This window comes from Hevea brasiliensis, chromosome 7 (genome assembly GCF_030052815.1).
Source record: "Hevea brasiliensis isolate MT/VB/25A 57/8 chromosome 7, ASM3005281v1, whole genome shotgun sequence".
Taxonomy (NCBI): domain Eukaryota; kingdom Viridiplantae; phylum Streptophyta; class Magnoliopsida; order Malpighiales; family Euphorbiaceae; genus Hevea; species Hevea brasiliensis.
The window spans coordinates 14,324,130-14,340,016 of NC_079499.1; the positions used below are offsets into that span (position 1 = coordinate 14,324,130).

A 15,887-nucleotide genomic window follows, 5' to 3' on the forward strand; every position below is an offset into this window, starting at 1 on the left:
AGAAAATAAAGAAACTTTACTTCGTAAAGTAATATATTTCACTTTTTAATGTAATATATATACATATTATTCAGTACATTTAATAAATATACGTACTCTCTATTTAAATGGATGGTCCCATATTCTTAAAAATTAAGGAAAATTTTTTTTTTTTTTGAGAGAGCACAGTGTTTTAATGTTCCCCATGTACACAATAATTTGCCTTCTCACAAATAGTAGACCGGCGAGGGCTTTCTTACAATGCATCTACAGAAGTGGACCCTTCATTAGTTCTTCACTTTACTTAACTTGTTCTCCGTCCCTCAACTTATCCCCCTTATAACTTCTGCTGCTCACAAAAGAAAATTAATAATAATAATAATAACAAAACCATTCACTTCACAACAAATCGCCACCGTCTTCAACACCCACTCCCCATCATGGCCACCATGATTACCAAAATGATGAACACCTCCCCAGCCATGTCCTCCTCCTCCTCCTCCTCCTCCTCCTCCTCATCACCGCCACTGCCACCTGTACAAACTGTTCCCACTCAATCTCCGCAATCCCCTTCCCTTCCTCTCCGTACAATCCCTGGATCATATGGCTGGCCGTTGTTAGGACCCATCTCAGATCGGCTAGACTACTTCTGGTTTCAAGGTCCTGAAACCTTCTTCAGGAAACGCATTGCCAAGTACAATTCGACGGTGTTCCGTACAAATATGCCTCCAACCTTTCCTTTCTTTTCACGGGTAAATCCAAACGTTGTGGCTGTTCTTGATTGCAAGTCTTTTGCTCATCTTTTTGATATGGAAATCGTCGAGAAGAAAAACGTTCTTGTGGGTGATTTCATGCCGAGTACTAAGTTCACCGGAAATATTAGGACCGGCGCTTATCTTGATCCTTCTGAGCCTCAGCATGCTAAGGTATGTTTCTTCTTATCCTTTCTTTTATATTGATATTTATATATTTATTTTTGATAAATTATCTAATTAATTAACTTGGATAAGGGAATTCTAATCTATAAAATCAATTTATGAACTTTATTTGTTAAATTTTAGTGATGGAGTGCACTAAATGAGTAGATTAATCATGTCTTTTCTTTATCTAATTTGTGGGTTAATTATAGCTAAAATATTTTGTGACTTTTTAAATTTTATTTTATTTAAAATTATATGTGGCTTTGAAAAATTAAAATATATTAATTATTTTTTTAATTTTATATTTATTTTTATTAAATATAATAATTATTTTTATAATTTTTTATAACTTATCTTTCCGGTTACTTTCTTAATTTAATGGTATAAAAAGAATAAAAATTTTTATTAGAATTTAAATAATTTAATTTAAGTAAATTAATTATTTTTTTAATTATTATATAAAAAATTTAAATTTAAAATAAAAATATGCACAAATAATTTATTAAAAAAAAGTAATTTCTGTCTTAAATGTATGAATTTTAACTATAAAAACGCTTCAAAATTTATTTATTTTCCAATTAAATTGGGCTTGGTTTTTAAACTCAATATCTTTGTCTTTTCCAAAGAATTCAAGGGATGATTTTAATATGAAAAGGGTGGGGTTGGCTATTTTTTAATAATTCAATTGACTAATTTGGACACTTGTTAAAAGTTGAATGCGACCCAAATTGAAGTAATTACTTAATTTAATTTCAAAGAAAAGTGATTAATTAATAATTAAAAGGCCTAATTCTAATTTAAAATGAGACTTTTCTTCGTTTGTAGGAAAATAATGAGATTTTATTTTTGTTTATGACTGGATTAGATAAGTTCAAGTAAAATTTGATTTCGACCCTTGCATGCGATGAAAAATAAGAAAATAATAGATAAGAGAACGGCACACACAATTACCAGAAGGAACCTCAAAAATAATAATATAGTATAGAAGAAAGCCCCACACCTTAAACCTTAAGTAAAGGAGTTCTAATTTTTTCCTAAAACTAAACATCACGAGCGATAAGGATGGCAACGGGTCGGGTTTTGTGGGTATTCGATTCGAGCGAATTCTAATAGAGCGGGTTTGTGTATTATATAATCGGGTTCGATATGGTTTAGAATTTGAAAAATAATGCCGTAGCGGATTCGAGTCGGGTTCGTATTTTATATGTTGGGTATTCATTATTCGAACTCGTTTGCATAAATACTTAATTAAATATAAAATATATATTTTTATAATAATATTTATAAATTTTTATATATTTTATTTTATGTAAAATATAATTTAAATATTTTATGAAATTATTAAAATTTTAAAATATAAATTATTAATTAAAATAATTTTTTATAAAAAAACATTAATTAAAATATATAAGATTAAACGGCTTCGGGTTTTCTTTCGGGCAATAATAATTGGATTTGGGACGGGTTCGGGTAGTTGAGAATAAATTTTAAACGGGTTTGGGACAGGTTCGAGTTTTGATAATATTAATGGGGTACGGGTTCGGGTAAGGTAATTTTCACGGGTATCCTATCCGTTGCTATCCCTAACTCTGTCATCATGAACGTCTTTATTTTTTTAGTAGACATGAACGTCTTTTATTGGGGGCAAAAGATTAAATTCGAGTTCTCTTTTAGTAAGAGAGTTTTCATCCCTCTCTCTTCTACAGTTCCGAGCTTAGGTTCTTTGCTCAATGCAATCGAAGATGACTTCTCTCTTTCCCCTTTCGGTAGGATATATATGCGTGGCTTTGGTTGGGCTTTGTTTTGATAATTTGCAATCTTTGTGCTTCATGGTGAGGGAGTTGGTGCAAATCAACGTTTAGATGGTTCAATTTATGACTAATTAGGTTTTTCCTTGTCGGCTGACATAGACAAAGGTGTTGGTATTATTTGATCACCGTTTTTGTAAAGATTGTACAAGAATGAAAGGCCTGTGCTTTGCCAAGCCATTTATCGATCCATTTGACACTAGTTCTAGCCTTCTGGTTCATCTAGCTTTTTGCTGCATACCTGTCCCGTCTCTTTTGGGTTTGAAGGCTCTGTGCAGAGGAGCCCTATTGGATCTGGGTGGGGCTTGTCACCTCCCTTCTATTGTTTATTTCTCCCCTAAATGGTTGATTTCTCTGGTCTTTATGCAGCTTATCTCTTTAGTCGTCGATGTTCTCTGCTAGTGAAGGAGGAATAGGTATAGTTGCAAGGGGGAAGGCCTATAAGGAGTAAAGGGACAGGGACTCAATAACTGGTGACTAGTTGGGTCTAACACTGGCCAACTAGTCAGTTCCCCCCCTCCCTAAAGAGCATTAGGGACATAACTGAAGGCATGTAAGCATGGATTTAAGGGCAGTAGAGCATTGAATTTCAAAAATTATTTCTAGGGTTACATATAACATGCTAATGAGTTATGAACATATATGTCTTCTAATGCCCTCTAGCATACCAAAACATACTTTTGGCTCATATTAGGAGTTTATTTGCTATTTAAGATTGAGAATTAACAATTAATTCATTAAACCCTAGCTAAAAGAAGAAATTAATTCAACTAACCTCCAAGGGGCTGAATCAATCAATCGTACTCCCTTAGGGTGCACCTAGGACTCCAAATGTTGTCCTTATAGTTTGTCCACCACAAGCTCACCAATGACAACCCCAAAAGTGTCTTTAAGACCTTACCAACCATTTGAACTTTACGGGTTATGCTTTAATGAGGGTATAAGGATGTATTTGAGACTAGAAACTCTTTCTAGCAATTTTTAATTCAAGGGAAATTAAGGTTTTTCTTTTGAATTAATTGAGAAATTAAGAAGACAGAAGAGGAGTCATGGTTGTCGTCCAAGAAGGAAAGAAGAGGAAGAAGAAGGTTTTCCTCTTCTTTCTTCATTTATATACATAAGATAAATTTATTTAAATGCTTGTCACATGTCATGCTAGGATTAAATTTTACTTTTAGAAGACTTAATCACATTAAGTCATTTGTCAAAGTTAGATTTAATCTCCATTTAATCATCTTTTATGAATGAAAGACAAGTGGCAAGCTTGTATGGTGTCATGTGTCACATGGTGCCACGTGTCACCATGTGAAAAGTCCAATTTGCCCTTACGTATATCCTTGAGTTCTCAACCCAAAATTATAATTTCTCCCTCAAATTAATTTATATCAAATATAAATTAATCAATTAATTAACTTTCATTAATTAATCTCACAATTAAATTCATATTTAAACCTTTTAAATATAAATTTAATTTATATTATGCATCCAATAACCTAGATTTGGTTTCAAGTCATGATAGGGACTTTGTAATTTAATGCAAACTAAACCTATTTAATTAATTAATTAAACTCTTTAATTAATCAATTAAATCATAATATACTTGGTGAATTACTTGTGTAAATGTGTGACTTACTAGGCTTATTACTAATTGGCAATGAGAAGTGGTATTACCTCTTAATATCATTAGAAATTTTTCTTACCGTAAATGATTTCTCTAAATCATTTTAGGCATCTCATAGACCATGGTTGACACCTAGCATAGCATACCATGGCCACCCAATCAGTAACAAGGAATGCCTTAAATAAACCTTTAATCATATGTTACCATGTATTAAAATCTCTCCGTTACAGAATCTCAATTCTAGCTGGAGTCATGGTTAATGTCAAACTTCATATGCTATGAATGTTATGTTCTCTTTCAATTCTAATTCTTGATTTGTCAGACTTTCTTGTCAAAAACTTCTTTCTGACTAAATTTATCTGTCCTGGTAAGAAACTTGAATCATAAAAAATAATTAAATGAATATATGATTTTATCTCTATTTACTTAGGGTAACGAATCCTATCTTGATCAACACCTATCTCCATATATAACTAGTAGGAGTCAACACATGCCTATATACCCATACACAGTACGAGTATGAAAGCAGTATCAAATTCAAACAATCTATATACAAGATAACTGTGTTATCTCAGATCAAAAGATTATATTCACTGATATGATATATGACAATGTATTGACAAGAGTAAACTTCACGTGTTTATCATAAGCGTCACTGGTTCGGCCTACTTATCATATATAAGCACTTATCATATTTGTTATGTGGCATGAGACTCACTATTCCAACTTATTAATATCTCATTTTAATTTTTTTGGAATAAATATGATTACAATATTTCTGGATAAGTCATGTCCTTTGTGAAGTATCTACGATTGTGAACCAATTTATGATACTTTGTACTAGAAATACTGTCACTCATATTCTTAACAACTTAAGAATAGAATTTTTAGCAAAATATTAATGGACATTTTCAATTACACTTAAATAGATTATGTAAATAGAAAAGTGTAATTGCCTTTTATTAATAAAAATATGTACAAAATACATACAAAATGATATGCTCTAGGGCATACTACTAACAACAACGGGGTGTGGTAGGAGAATACATCACTATGCTTGAGCCACAATACCTTAAAATCACATAAATAGAAAATAAATATAAAATATCCCATTTAGTCACTGAAATTTATATTTTACTCCTCAAACTTTTTACCTCTTGACATTCTCTCCCACTCCAATGGTCGACATCCTCATTGATTGATGTTGTAACATGCCTCAATCTCTTTGTACATGTGTTATAGAATACGTGGTGAAATATTGCCTCATTAAAAAACCTTTACCAAGTAAAACCTTGTGGGAAAAACCCTAGTGAAAGAAAAAGAGTGCAGTGCGTATTTATAGCTGAGATTGAGCTTGTAAGAACTCATCAATCTTCTGCCTGTGTGGTTGGAGGTTTGTTTCCTTCTCCAAACTAGTCTCTTCTGCAGTCAACCAAATTGTGCATATCTACAAGTCTCTCACTAGTGAAAATGTCATATTTGTATGACAAAAGAAACCCAAACAAAATAGTATTTATAACATTGCCTGAAGGTGGGGAGGGGCAAAGGATGAAGCCATCCTTTGCCCAAAAGGCATTAAAGGAGGTTGCAAAAACTGGTAGCTGAAAGGGCTAGACCATAGAGAACAAAGAAATCCTAAAGAGAGAAATTTCTCTCTCTAAAAGTTAGAGAGAGAGAGAGGTTCTTGTTGAAGATGATAGGTTCCAATTCATTTCGGATATAATATAATCCAATTATAGATGAAATGCCTAAATACTATCAACTAAAAAAGCAGAAGGCCTATAGGCACAAAAGATGAAACACTAGAGTTAGGAAAACAACGGTAGAAAGACTTGGCCAAATTGGCTTCCATTGCCTGCACCATTGAATCAACAAGGACATCCATCAATCAACTGAGGGTCTAAAGCCAAAACTCGAAATTTCATAAGCATACACCAAAACATTTTGAACATTTACCTTGCCCTTGTCAATTTTAAGGCCTCAAGTGCCCATTAAATAGAAACATAAGCAACAACCATTGGAGGGTGTTGACAATAGGGCTCTTAGCTTCTCACTCTCATCTAGCTTTGAGAGTCAAGCACCACAAATCGATGGCCATAAGACTCTAGAGATATCATACACTAGCATTCATACTCTCCATAAAACAAAGTACCAAGCACCCATTTACCTGAAAGTAGTTTCCATGGAAGACCTCTAAGGTACTTGACCAAACTGCACAGATATATAAGTCCCTCACTGATGAAAATGTCAAATCTTCAGGGCAAAAGAAATCCAAACAAAATAGTATTTACAACCCTGCTCGACAGTGGGGAGGGAAACCCACACTTCCGACAAAGGATGAGGCTATCTTTTACTTGGAAAGAGTAAAGGAGATCACAAAAATCGACAGTTGAAAGGCCTAGACCCTAAAGAATAAAGAAAGCCAAAGGAGAAATTTCTCTCTAAAAGTTAGAGAGAGACTTTCTTGTTGAAGATGATAGGTTCCAATTTATTTCGGATCTATTGTAATCCACTTATATTCAAATTTTCTTTAAAAATAATCTTTTGAACCTCTTCACTTTGTCATCAAGACTCCTATGGGTGTAGTCCTTTACTTTTTAATTAATACGCCAAATATATCTATTATGACTTTCTTAATGTAGCTCACCATTGTCCTATATGTGATATCAACACTACCATCTAAATTTCATATACCTTTTATCTATACTTTTTCACTTAAAAGCTATTTTGTTTAGTATAGTGAGCCTTTTAATTTATAGCTGATCATAATAATAGTTAAGGTATTTATCAAATTGATAGATAATATTCAATGGCATAAAACTCAATTTAGCTCTGGTACTATTGAGAAAAGTTCAATTCAGCCCAATTTTAAGTTTTGGGTCAAATTGGCACTGAGATTTCTATTAAAGTTCAATCAGGCCCATTTTTGGACAGGTTTATAGTTCATGATTTTAAGAGATAACTATAGTGCGTGAGTTAATTATATATGAAAAAAAAAAATGAGACATAGAGAGAAAAATTATAAAGAAAAGAAAAGAGTTGAAAATTCTAGAAACCCTAACCCATTCTCTAATTTGTTGTTGTGAGAGAATTCTAAATGCTGGAACCCAAAATTTGCTTTTCTCTTGATCGTTGTCTACTAAAGTAATAGCTTATTTGTGTTTTTCTTTCTTCATTCGAATCGATGATGGAGGATCTGTTGTCAGTGGCAAGCGATAGCGTGCGTGTTTAATTTGGTAGATTCAGCATTATGTTGTTATGAGAGACTCACCTGTGTTTTAGTTTCATTGATTTGTAGGTGTTGTGTGCACTATCCCTTCCAAGAACATAATCGATTATAGGTTGGTGTAAGCTCCATTGTCAAAGGCGATAATGGACTAGCATAAGCTCCATTGTGGATTAGTGTGGTTGAGAGAATGAGAAAAGGAGAATATTTAAAGAAGAAAGTATTGGGCATAAAAATATCTTTCTTTGTGAACCTTTTATTTTCATAAAAATTTCACGTTCTTCGTACTCGCTAAACACTAACAAGTGCTAGGAGGAATTGAGCATAAACATAAACTTTTGTGAAAATTTAGCTAAAAGTTTAAAATTGTGCTGAATTTTACTTTCTAAAAAAGCACATGGCCAAATGACCGATATTCACTGTTGAATAGTAGAGCAATAGCTGGATTTTGTACATATTAAAAAAAACAGAAAAACTGACCGCGTGGTGTGGACGCAATGGGAACCTATTCATTGGGAAATGGTCCCAACCTATTGAATTGTCAGGAGCCTTCGGTTTGGCATCTTGCCTTGATGTGATCCGTCTTTGGCAGCGACAAGCTCTTCTTTAACTCATCTGCCATCTGCTCGGGCAACATGATAAACCTAACCTGCGTGAAGCATGTGAGGGACCATGAACTCCCATGGTAATTTAAAAATAACATGTAAATAACTTCAAATTTGAGTCAAGTAAATATTTTGGCCTGCTGGATGCTAATTCCTCGTGTAATTTTCATTGTCCGGTCCAGGTGTGGACCAATTGAATTATAATCTATAATCTGAAGTTATTATTATGATTTTAACAGTAATTTATTTTTATTATTAATTTTATGTGTGCATATATTTTATTTATTGAAAAAAAAATTATAATCCATAATAATTTCCAAAATTTGAATAATATTTATATAAAATGTGAAGTTATTTACAGGTAAAAAATTTTGCAATGGACATCTTGAAACGAGGCTCCAAGGTGTGGCTCACGGAACTTCTAGCCAACCTTGATATCCTTTGGGAAAACGTTGACAGTGACGTCTCAGAAAAAGGCAGTTCAAGCTACATTTTCACTCTCCAGCAAAGCATGTTCAAGTTCCTGATTAAATCGCTTGTTGGAGCTGACCCATCAACCTCTCCTGAAATTGAAAAGAATGGGTACGCCATGCTTGACCAGTGGTTGGCCCTCCAGCTCCTCCCCACCGTCCACATCGGTGTTGCTCAGCCGCTCGTGGAAATCTTTCTTCACTCTTTTGCCTACCCTTCTTTTCTTGTTTCTGGAGATTACAACAAGTTGGCTCAGTTCATCAGAAAAGAAGGTATATTTTCTATATAACACCATATTGATTATGCTTAGTTAATTTGGGTTTTATTTTGCTCAAAATTTTTTTATATATTTAATTATTATGAATAAAATTAAGCTGAGTCATTTATTTTAGTGTTAATAATCAAATTAATTATAAATATAATATATTTATATTTTAAAAAATAGTTAATTAGTGTTTATATTTTTAATAAAATTAACTATTTAATTTTTATATTTTAAAAATATATTATTTAATTTATATTTTAATTTCTGTTAAATTATTTACTCTCTTTATTAAATTTTTTATTATTTATATTATTCAAATTAATATTTAATTCACTTATTTCAAAAAAATTAATAAGTTAATTCATATATTTTTAAAAATATTATTATTTAATTTTTATATTTTAGTAAAATTAATTATTTAATTAATATATTTTAAAAATATATTCTTGAATAAAAAAATATAAATTTTGGTATGTGAAAATTAAATTTGAATATATATACATAAAATTAATTATTTAATTAATATATTTTAAAAAATATATTCTTAAATAAAAAAATATAAATTTTGATATGTGAAAATTAAATTTGAATATATATATATATATATATATATATATATATATATATATTTCTAATTCTTGCTCTTATTTTTGTATTTTTTTATATTAGGAAATAATTTTTCTTTATTTTTTAGAAATTTAAAAAAATTAATTAATTTTTTCGTGTAGATAATTTATACTATTTTTATCAGATGAAAATAAAGAGAGAATGAGAGTTAGAAGAGTGTGAGTGTAGAAGAAAAAAAAAAAAACAAGAGAAAATAATAGAGAAATGGATGAGATTAGAGTAGTTTGTGTATAAAAAAATAATTATGAGATTAAGTAGTCGAAGTCAAATTATAGAGATTAATGAATATATTTTTATAAGATATAAAGATTAATTAATTAATTTTATTAAAATAAAGAGATTAAATAGTAATTTGATTAATAATAGTTAATGAAAAAATTAATAAAAAAATTATATAATTTAATAAAAATAAAATAAATATAATAATTAAATAATATATTTTCAAAATATATTTATTAAATAGTTAATTTCATTATAATATAAATGCTAAATAGTAATTTATTTTTATATTTATATTTACGTTATTATGAACTTCATATTAATCCTTATTTAGTGCATCTTCCATTAAAACAGGCAAAGAAGTGATACGGCGAGGTGAGTCCGAGTTTGGACTCAGTGAGGAAGAAACGATTCATAACCTTCTTTTTATACTGGGTTTCAATGCATTTGGTGGCTTCTCTGTGTTTTTACCGGTTCTAATAGGCACAGTTGCAAGCGACACCACTGGGTTACAAGAAAGACTACGCAAAGAAGCTAGAGAAAACGGCGGCCCGAGTTTAACTTTTGACTCGGTTAAAGAAATGCCTCTCGTTCAATCAGTGGTCTACGAGACATTTCGACTCAACCCACCCGTTCCTCTCCAATATGCCCGAGCCAGGAAAGACTTTCAACTCAGTTCTCATGACTCGGTATATGACATCAAAAGGGGCGAGTTACTTTGTGGGTATCAAACACTGGTTATGAGAGACCCTAAGGTATTTGATGAACCGGAGAGTTTTAAACCGGACCGGTTCATGGGCAAGGGAAGAGAGTTACTGAGTTACTTATACTGGTCAAATGGGCCGCAGACTGATTCACCAAACGCGTCAAATAAACAATGTGCGGCTAAGGATTACGTGACCCTCACTGCGTGTTTGATTGTGGCCCACATGTTTAGGAGGTATGATTCTATTACTGGAAGTTCTAGTTCAATCACAGCCGTTGAAAAAGCTAAGTGATGATGTGGCGGCGAACTTATGTAACACATAAAAGGACAGAGATCTGTTGAAGGAAAGGACAGGGTAGGCCTGCATGTATTCAATAATTAAGGATACGATAATACTGATGAGCCCATGTGCCTGGGCTTCTAGTCTCGACTGTGGTGTAAAAGATGTCCGTTTCCCTTCTGTTTAGGAAAAAACAATTATTAAAGTCTACGCTATGCTATGAATATTATATTTTAATATTTATTATATTAATATAAGTAATAAATAAAAAATATTAAAAATTGTATTCAACTCAGTTTTATAATAATAAAATATATTATATTTATTTTTATAAGTAAAATTACTATTTATTAGTAAAGATTAAAACTAACATTATTTTAAAATATTTTTTAATTATAAAAAATAATTTGAATATATTATAAATTATATCATAATTTAAGAGTAAAACTTATTTAATTATTTATTACTTATAAACTAAATTTACCCACTTAATAGAGTAAACTCTAAATAGAGATTTTTTTTAATTATTTTTAAATAATAATAATAATAATAATAATAATATCAATTAAAATATTTTTATTTTAAAGTAGTCTTTATAAAAAGGAAGTATAAGTAATATTGTTAAAATAAATAAAAAATTTGTTAAAATAAATAAATAATTTGTTAAAAATTTTGATATTTTATTAATATAATATTGGTGTATAAATTAAAATTTAATTTGACATAAAGTAAAGTTATTTTAAAATTGATTTAAGGAAGATAATAATAAATAATACAAATTTAATAGTTAAATAATTTAAAACAATTAAAATGACTAATAAAAAATAAAGTTGTAAAAATATTGAATTTATATATGAATAATAAGTAAACAAAAATATAAAGGGATAAAGTTTTATTTTTAGTTTAAAAATTCAACTAGTGAAGTAGTATATTAAATATTTTAAGATATATCATATAAAAATTAAAAAAATATATTTTTAATAATAGAATTAAAAAATTTTTAAAAATAAAGATATTAAAATTAAGAATCTGCAAATATAATGATCATAACCCATGGATTCATGTCATAAGCTATTTATTAATATTTTATGTGTATATCAATTTACATGTTTATTTTATTTATATATATAAATAATTATTAAAGGACAAAATTTTTAAAGTTAATTTTCCCCATAAGCCTCATATTTAATAACACTTTTATGGTATATATGTTATGGTGCTTCTACAATATATAAGATATGAACAAAATTTTGGATCAGTTTCGATCAACTATTAATATAATTTTTAAAAAATTTAATTTTTTTTAATTTACAAAATTGGGGTCAGTTTTGATAATTAAATGTATGGTTCTGGTTGGTTTATTATAATGTGATTATTTTGTATTTGACAGTGTAATTTTTTTATTAAAATATATTTTAATTAATAAAAAATTTTTAGTATAAAATTTTAATTAAAAATAAATATAAAATATATTTTATATTATAAATATATTTTATAAAATAAATAAAAATATTTAAATATAAAAATATTTAAATATAAAAATTAATAAATGATCTATTTTATCAATTAAATAAAATTTTAGTGACTATATTATAATTTACAGTCAACTTTATCAAACTCTTTAAAAGTAATTATAACACCTAATTAAGATTTAACTATAATATACGCCACTTAAAATATTTAAAATATTGACTAAATATCTTACAAAATTTGAATTTTCTTTGTGCAATAAGCCTTGTAGATATGCTTATCCCTTCAAACAAACTTCAACCATTTATTTATATACATGACAATCACTTATAATAAATTTTAATAGTTTTGGTTAATTCTTTCCAACAAATTTCAACAGTGAACTTGTCAATCCCTTTCAATAAATTTTAATAATTTATAAACATGCCAATTTCCCTCACAAGATGTCACGATCCAACCCATGGGTCAGATCGGCACTAGGACCTGGGCCAGTCTAAAGCTCCCGAGGTCCGTAGTAAGTCTAACTATTCCTCAACCCAACTCTAAGGCCCATTTGGGCCCAATTTCAAGAATCAATCGGATAGAGTCCGGACATAAAATAGACCTTTCAATAGAGAGTTTTTTACTCACCCGACTTGTAAACACAATATACAATCAATTGGGGAGCTCAGCTCACCCTCTACATACTCAAATGTCACAAAAAATAAATGGGAGCTCAGCTCCCTCATCCAGTCCAACATACATGCATATAACAAGTTTACAGGTCCAACATGGTAATTATATTATAGACCCAAATCAAATAAATATTTCTAACACATGCGAAAATTCTAGGAGTTAATAGAATTACAAATATTAATAAACGACCTGCAAAGAAGAAAAGCAGGTTAACCACAACAAATATCCTCCTGTAGCCTGGAAAAATAATGAACAGGAGTGAGCGTTCAACTCAGAGAGTAAAATATCAACTTTAACCATAATCTCTATAACTATCTAAAGCTAATGCACCATGTAGAGTGAAATGCAACATCGACAATATTTTTACATCATAACAGTAAAAATGTAATTTGGAGCACTCACACACCCGATAATGTCAAACAATACATATATGAGAGCTGATCCCCTATACAGCTCTGTTAATCCAAACTGTGCCAGTGAAGAACTCAAGCTCGGACTTCCACTCAATAAACCAAATAGGGGTCCTAGCGAAGAACTCAAGCCGTGTCTACCCCGAAGGACTGGGTCTTTGCGAAGATCTCAAGCCGTGTCTACCCGTCCTGTCCATAGCCAATACCAAACCACACCACACGCACGTAAACTCACGCACACTGCTCCAAATTACCACAACAACATCCATGATACTTTAACAATTATGAATGCAATATAAAACGTGCCTAGTATTTAACTACATAGATACATATTTATAAGTATTGCATGGGCATGCTTGAACATATAATAATATCGAAATTACAATTAAAATTAATATTTTACTCACAGACTCAACTGAAGTCACTGTGGTGGCTGGGCCGAGGAGAAAGGCTGTCCCGATTCACCTGACAATTTTATTATAATCATTTAATAAATTTGACTCAATACAACTAAGAAAAAGACCAAATAAGTCCTAAGTCGTGTTGAAAATCCAGCAGAGTCTCTCCTATACCTAAGACCTACCCAACCTGCAAAAAGGCTTAAAACACACTTCTATATCCACAACTCAATCACATCACACAGCCCCTCCTGGGCCCATCCAAACAATCATCAATCCAATATGTAAAATTACAGTTTAGTCCTTATAATTGACCCTTTTTGCAAAAACTACCCAAATAAGCTCTAAAAATTCTAAAACTTTGCCCCGCGGTCCTTAGCAACATTACTAAGCTAATGCAAAAAGAATCATAATTTTCTGAGCTATCAAGAATATTTTATGGATTTTTAATCCCATTCAAGCACTAAAAAATTACGAAAAAGCAAGGTTCGGGTTTATCGATACCGATTCCGACTCCGGGGACGAGCTCGGGACGTCTAACAACAGTGGGGTAACCAAAATCTCGACCCAATTCTGAGACTTTTTCGGTAGTCTGTTTGTCTGGCTAGAAATTCACAGACCCAGGCAACCGTCGAATTTTCGCCAATTGAAGGTACCTACACGAAGCCCACAACACGGGGGTTAGTATATAATTTTTACGGAATTTTCTAAGCTCATTTAACACTCGAAAAAATACTACGAAGTTTCGTGGGACCCATCGAAAACGATGTCGAAAAATTTTAAAATTTATATTTCCGCTAAGCTCTCGACGAGTGGAGTGCTCCAGTACTCTCGGTTTTCTCAAGGGGTTCATGGTTTGCGAGAAATCTAGTCCAAAAGTCGAAATGAGCTAAAACTTCCCGGACAAAAATTGAGCAAACCGCTAGATGGATTTTGGTGTTTTTAGTGTCTATATAAAGCTCTCGAAGTGTAGATGGTGTTTGATACAAGACCCGGCTCAATCGATGGTCGAATCGGCCAGATTTCAGCCGAAAAGCCGAAACGGCGCGCTGCGCTTAGGTGGGTCTTCGCGTGCGTTTTCCGGCCACCTGGAGCATCGGCCGACAGTGGGGAGGCGCTGGGGCAGTGCGCTAGCGAGGTGGAGAAGGCTGAGTGGCGGCGGCGCTGCCTGGGGGTGAGGGAGGAGAGAGAAAACGGGAGAGAGAGGAAGGAGGGTCGGGACTCGTGGGGAAGAGAAGAAGAAGAAAAGAAAGGCTAGTCCGATTAGATCGGTTAGATCCGTCCGGTTCGATTCTGTCGGTCCGATTCAGAATATAAAATTTTGAATTTTTACTCTGTCTTGGGACAGAAAATGAGGCCCAAAAATTCTGAAAAAATTTAAAAAACTCAGAAAAATTTGTAGACTCCAAATATATTGCCACGTGGTCTTTAAATTAATTTTTAAAAATTATCAAAGTTTTATATTTTTTGGAAATCAAACTCGATTTCTAAAATCCGAAAAATTTCAAATAATTTCCTAAAATTTAAATAAAATTAAAATATAAATATTTACCCACAAAATAATAAATTTGAAAATTAGGGGTGTTACATTCTTCCCCCTTTACAGAAAATTCGTCCTCGAATTTTTACACAAGGCAAAATAAAATACATAATTATACATTGAATAGATAAGGGTACTTGATACGCATGTCCTGCTCTGACTCCCAGGTGCACTCTTCCACTGACTGACTCCTCCACAAAACCTTAACCATAGGGATCTGTTTTGATCTTAGCTGCCTCACTTGGTAGTCCACTATGGCTACAGGTTGCTCCTCAAACGTCAGGTTTTCTTTCAGCTCTCTTACATCCGACTGTAGCACATGAGAAGGATCAGGAATGTATTTCCTGAGCATGGAGATGTGGAATACAAGATAAACGTGAGAAAGGTTGGGTGGTAGCTCCAACCGGTAGGCAACTGCTCTAACTCTGTCAGTAACCTCAAAAGGTCCAATATACCGAGGTGCCAACTTGCCCTTCTTTTCAAATCTCATGACTCCCTTGATCGGAGAAATCTTCAGGAATACATAGTCGCCTATTGCAAACTCTACATCCCTCCGTTTGGGGTCTACATAACTCTTCTGCCTACTGAAAGCTGTTTTTAATCGTTCCCTGATTAAAGAAACTATCTTTGAAGTGTTCTGCACTAGGTCTATATCATGTACCTTTGC

At 31.7% G+C, this 15,887-nt stretch overlaps 1 protein-coding gene across 1 annotated transcript; it reads left to right on the plus strand.

Annotated features, from left to right (window-relative positions):
• The first annotated feature begins 270 nt into the window (after positions 1-270).
• LOC110631566 (fatty acid hydroperoxide lyase, chloroplastic) lies at positions 271-10,966 on the plus strand. The gene is made up of 3 exons (XM_021779434.2): positions 271-905; positions 8,521-8,902; positions 10,096-10,966. The coding sequence occupies exons 1-3, from the start codon at positions 420-422 to the stop codon at positions 10,737-10,739; spliced, it is 1,512 nt and encodes a 503-aa protein (XP_021635126.2). The 5' UTR covers positions 271-419; the 3' UTR covers positions 10,740-10,966.
• The last annotated feature ends 4,921 nt before the right edge of the window (positions 10,967-15,887 follow it).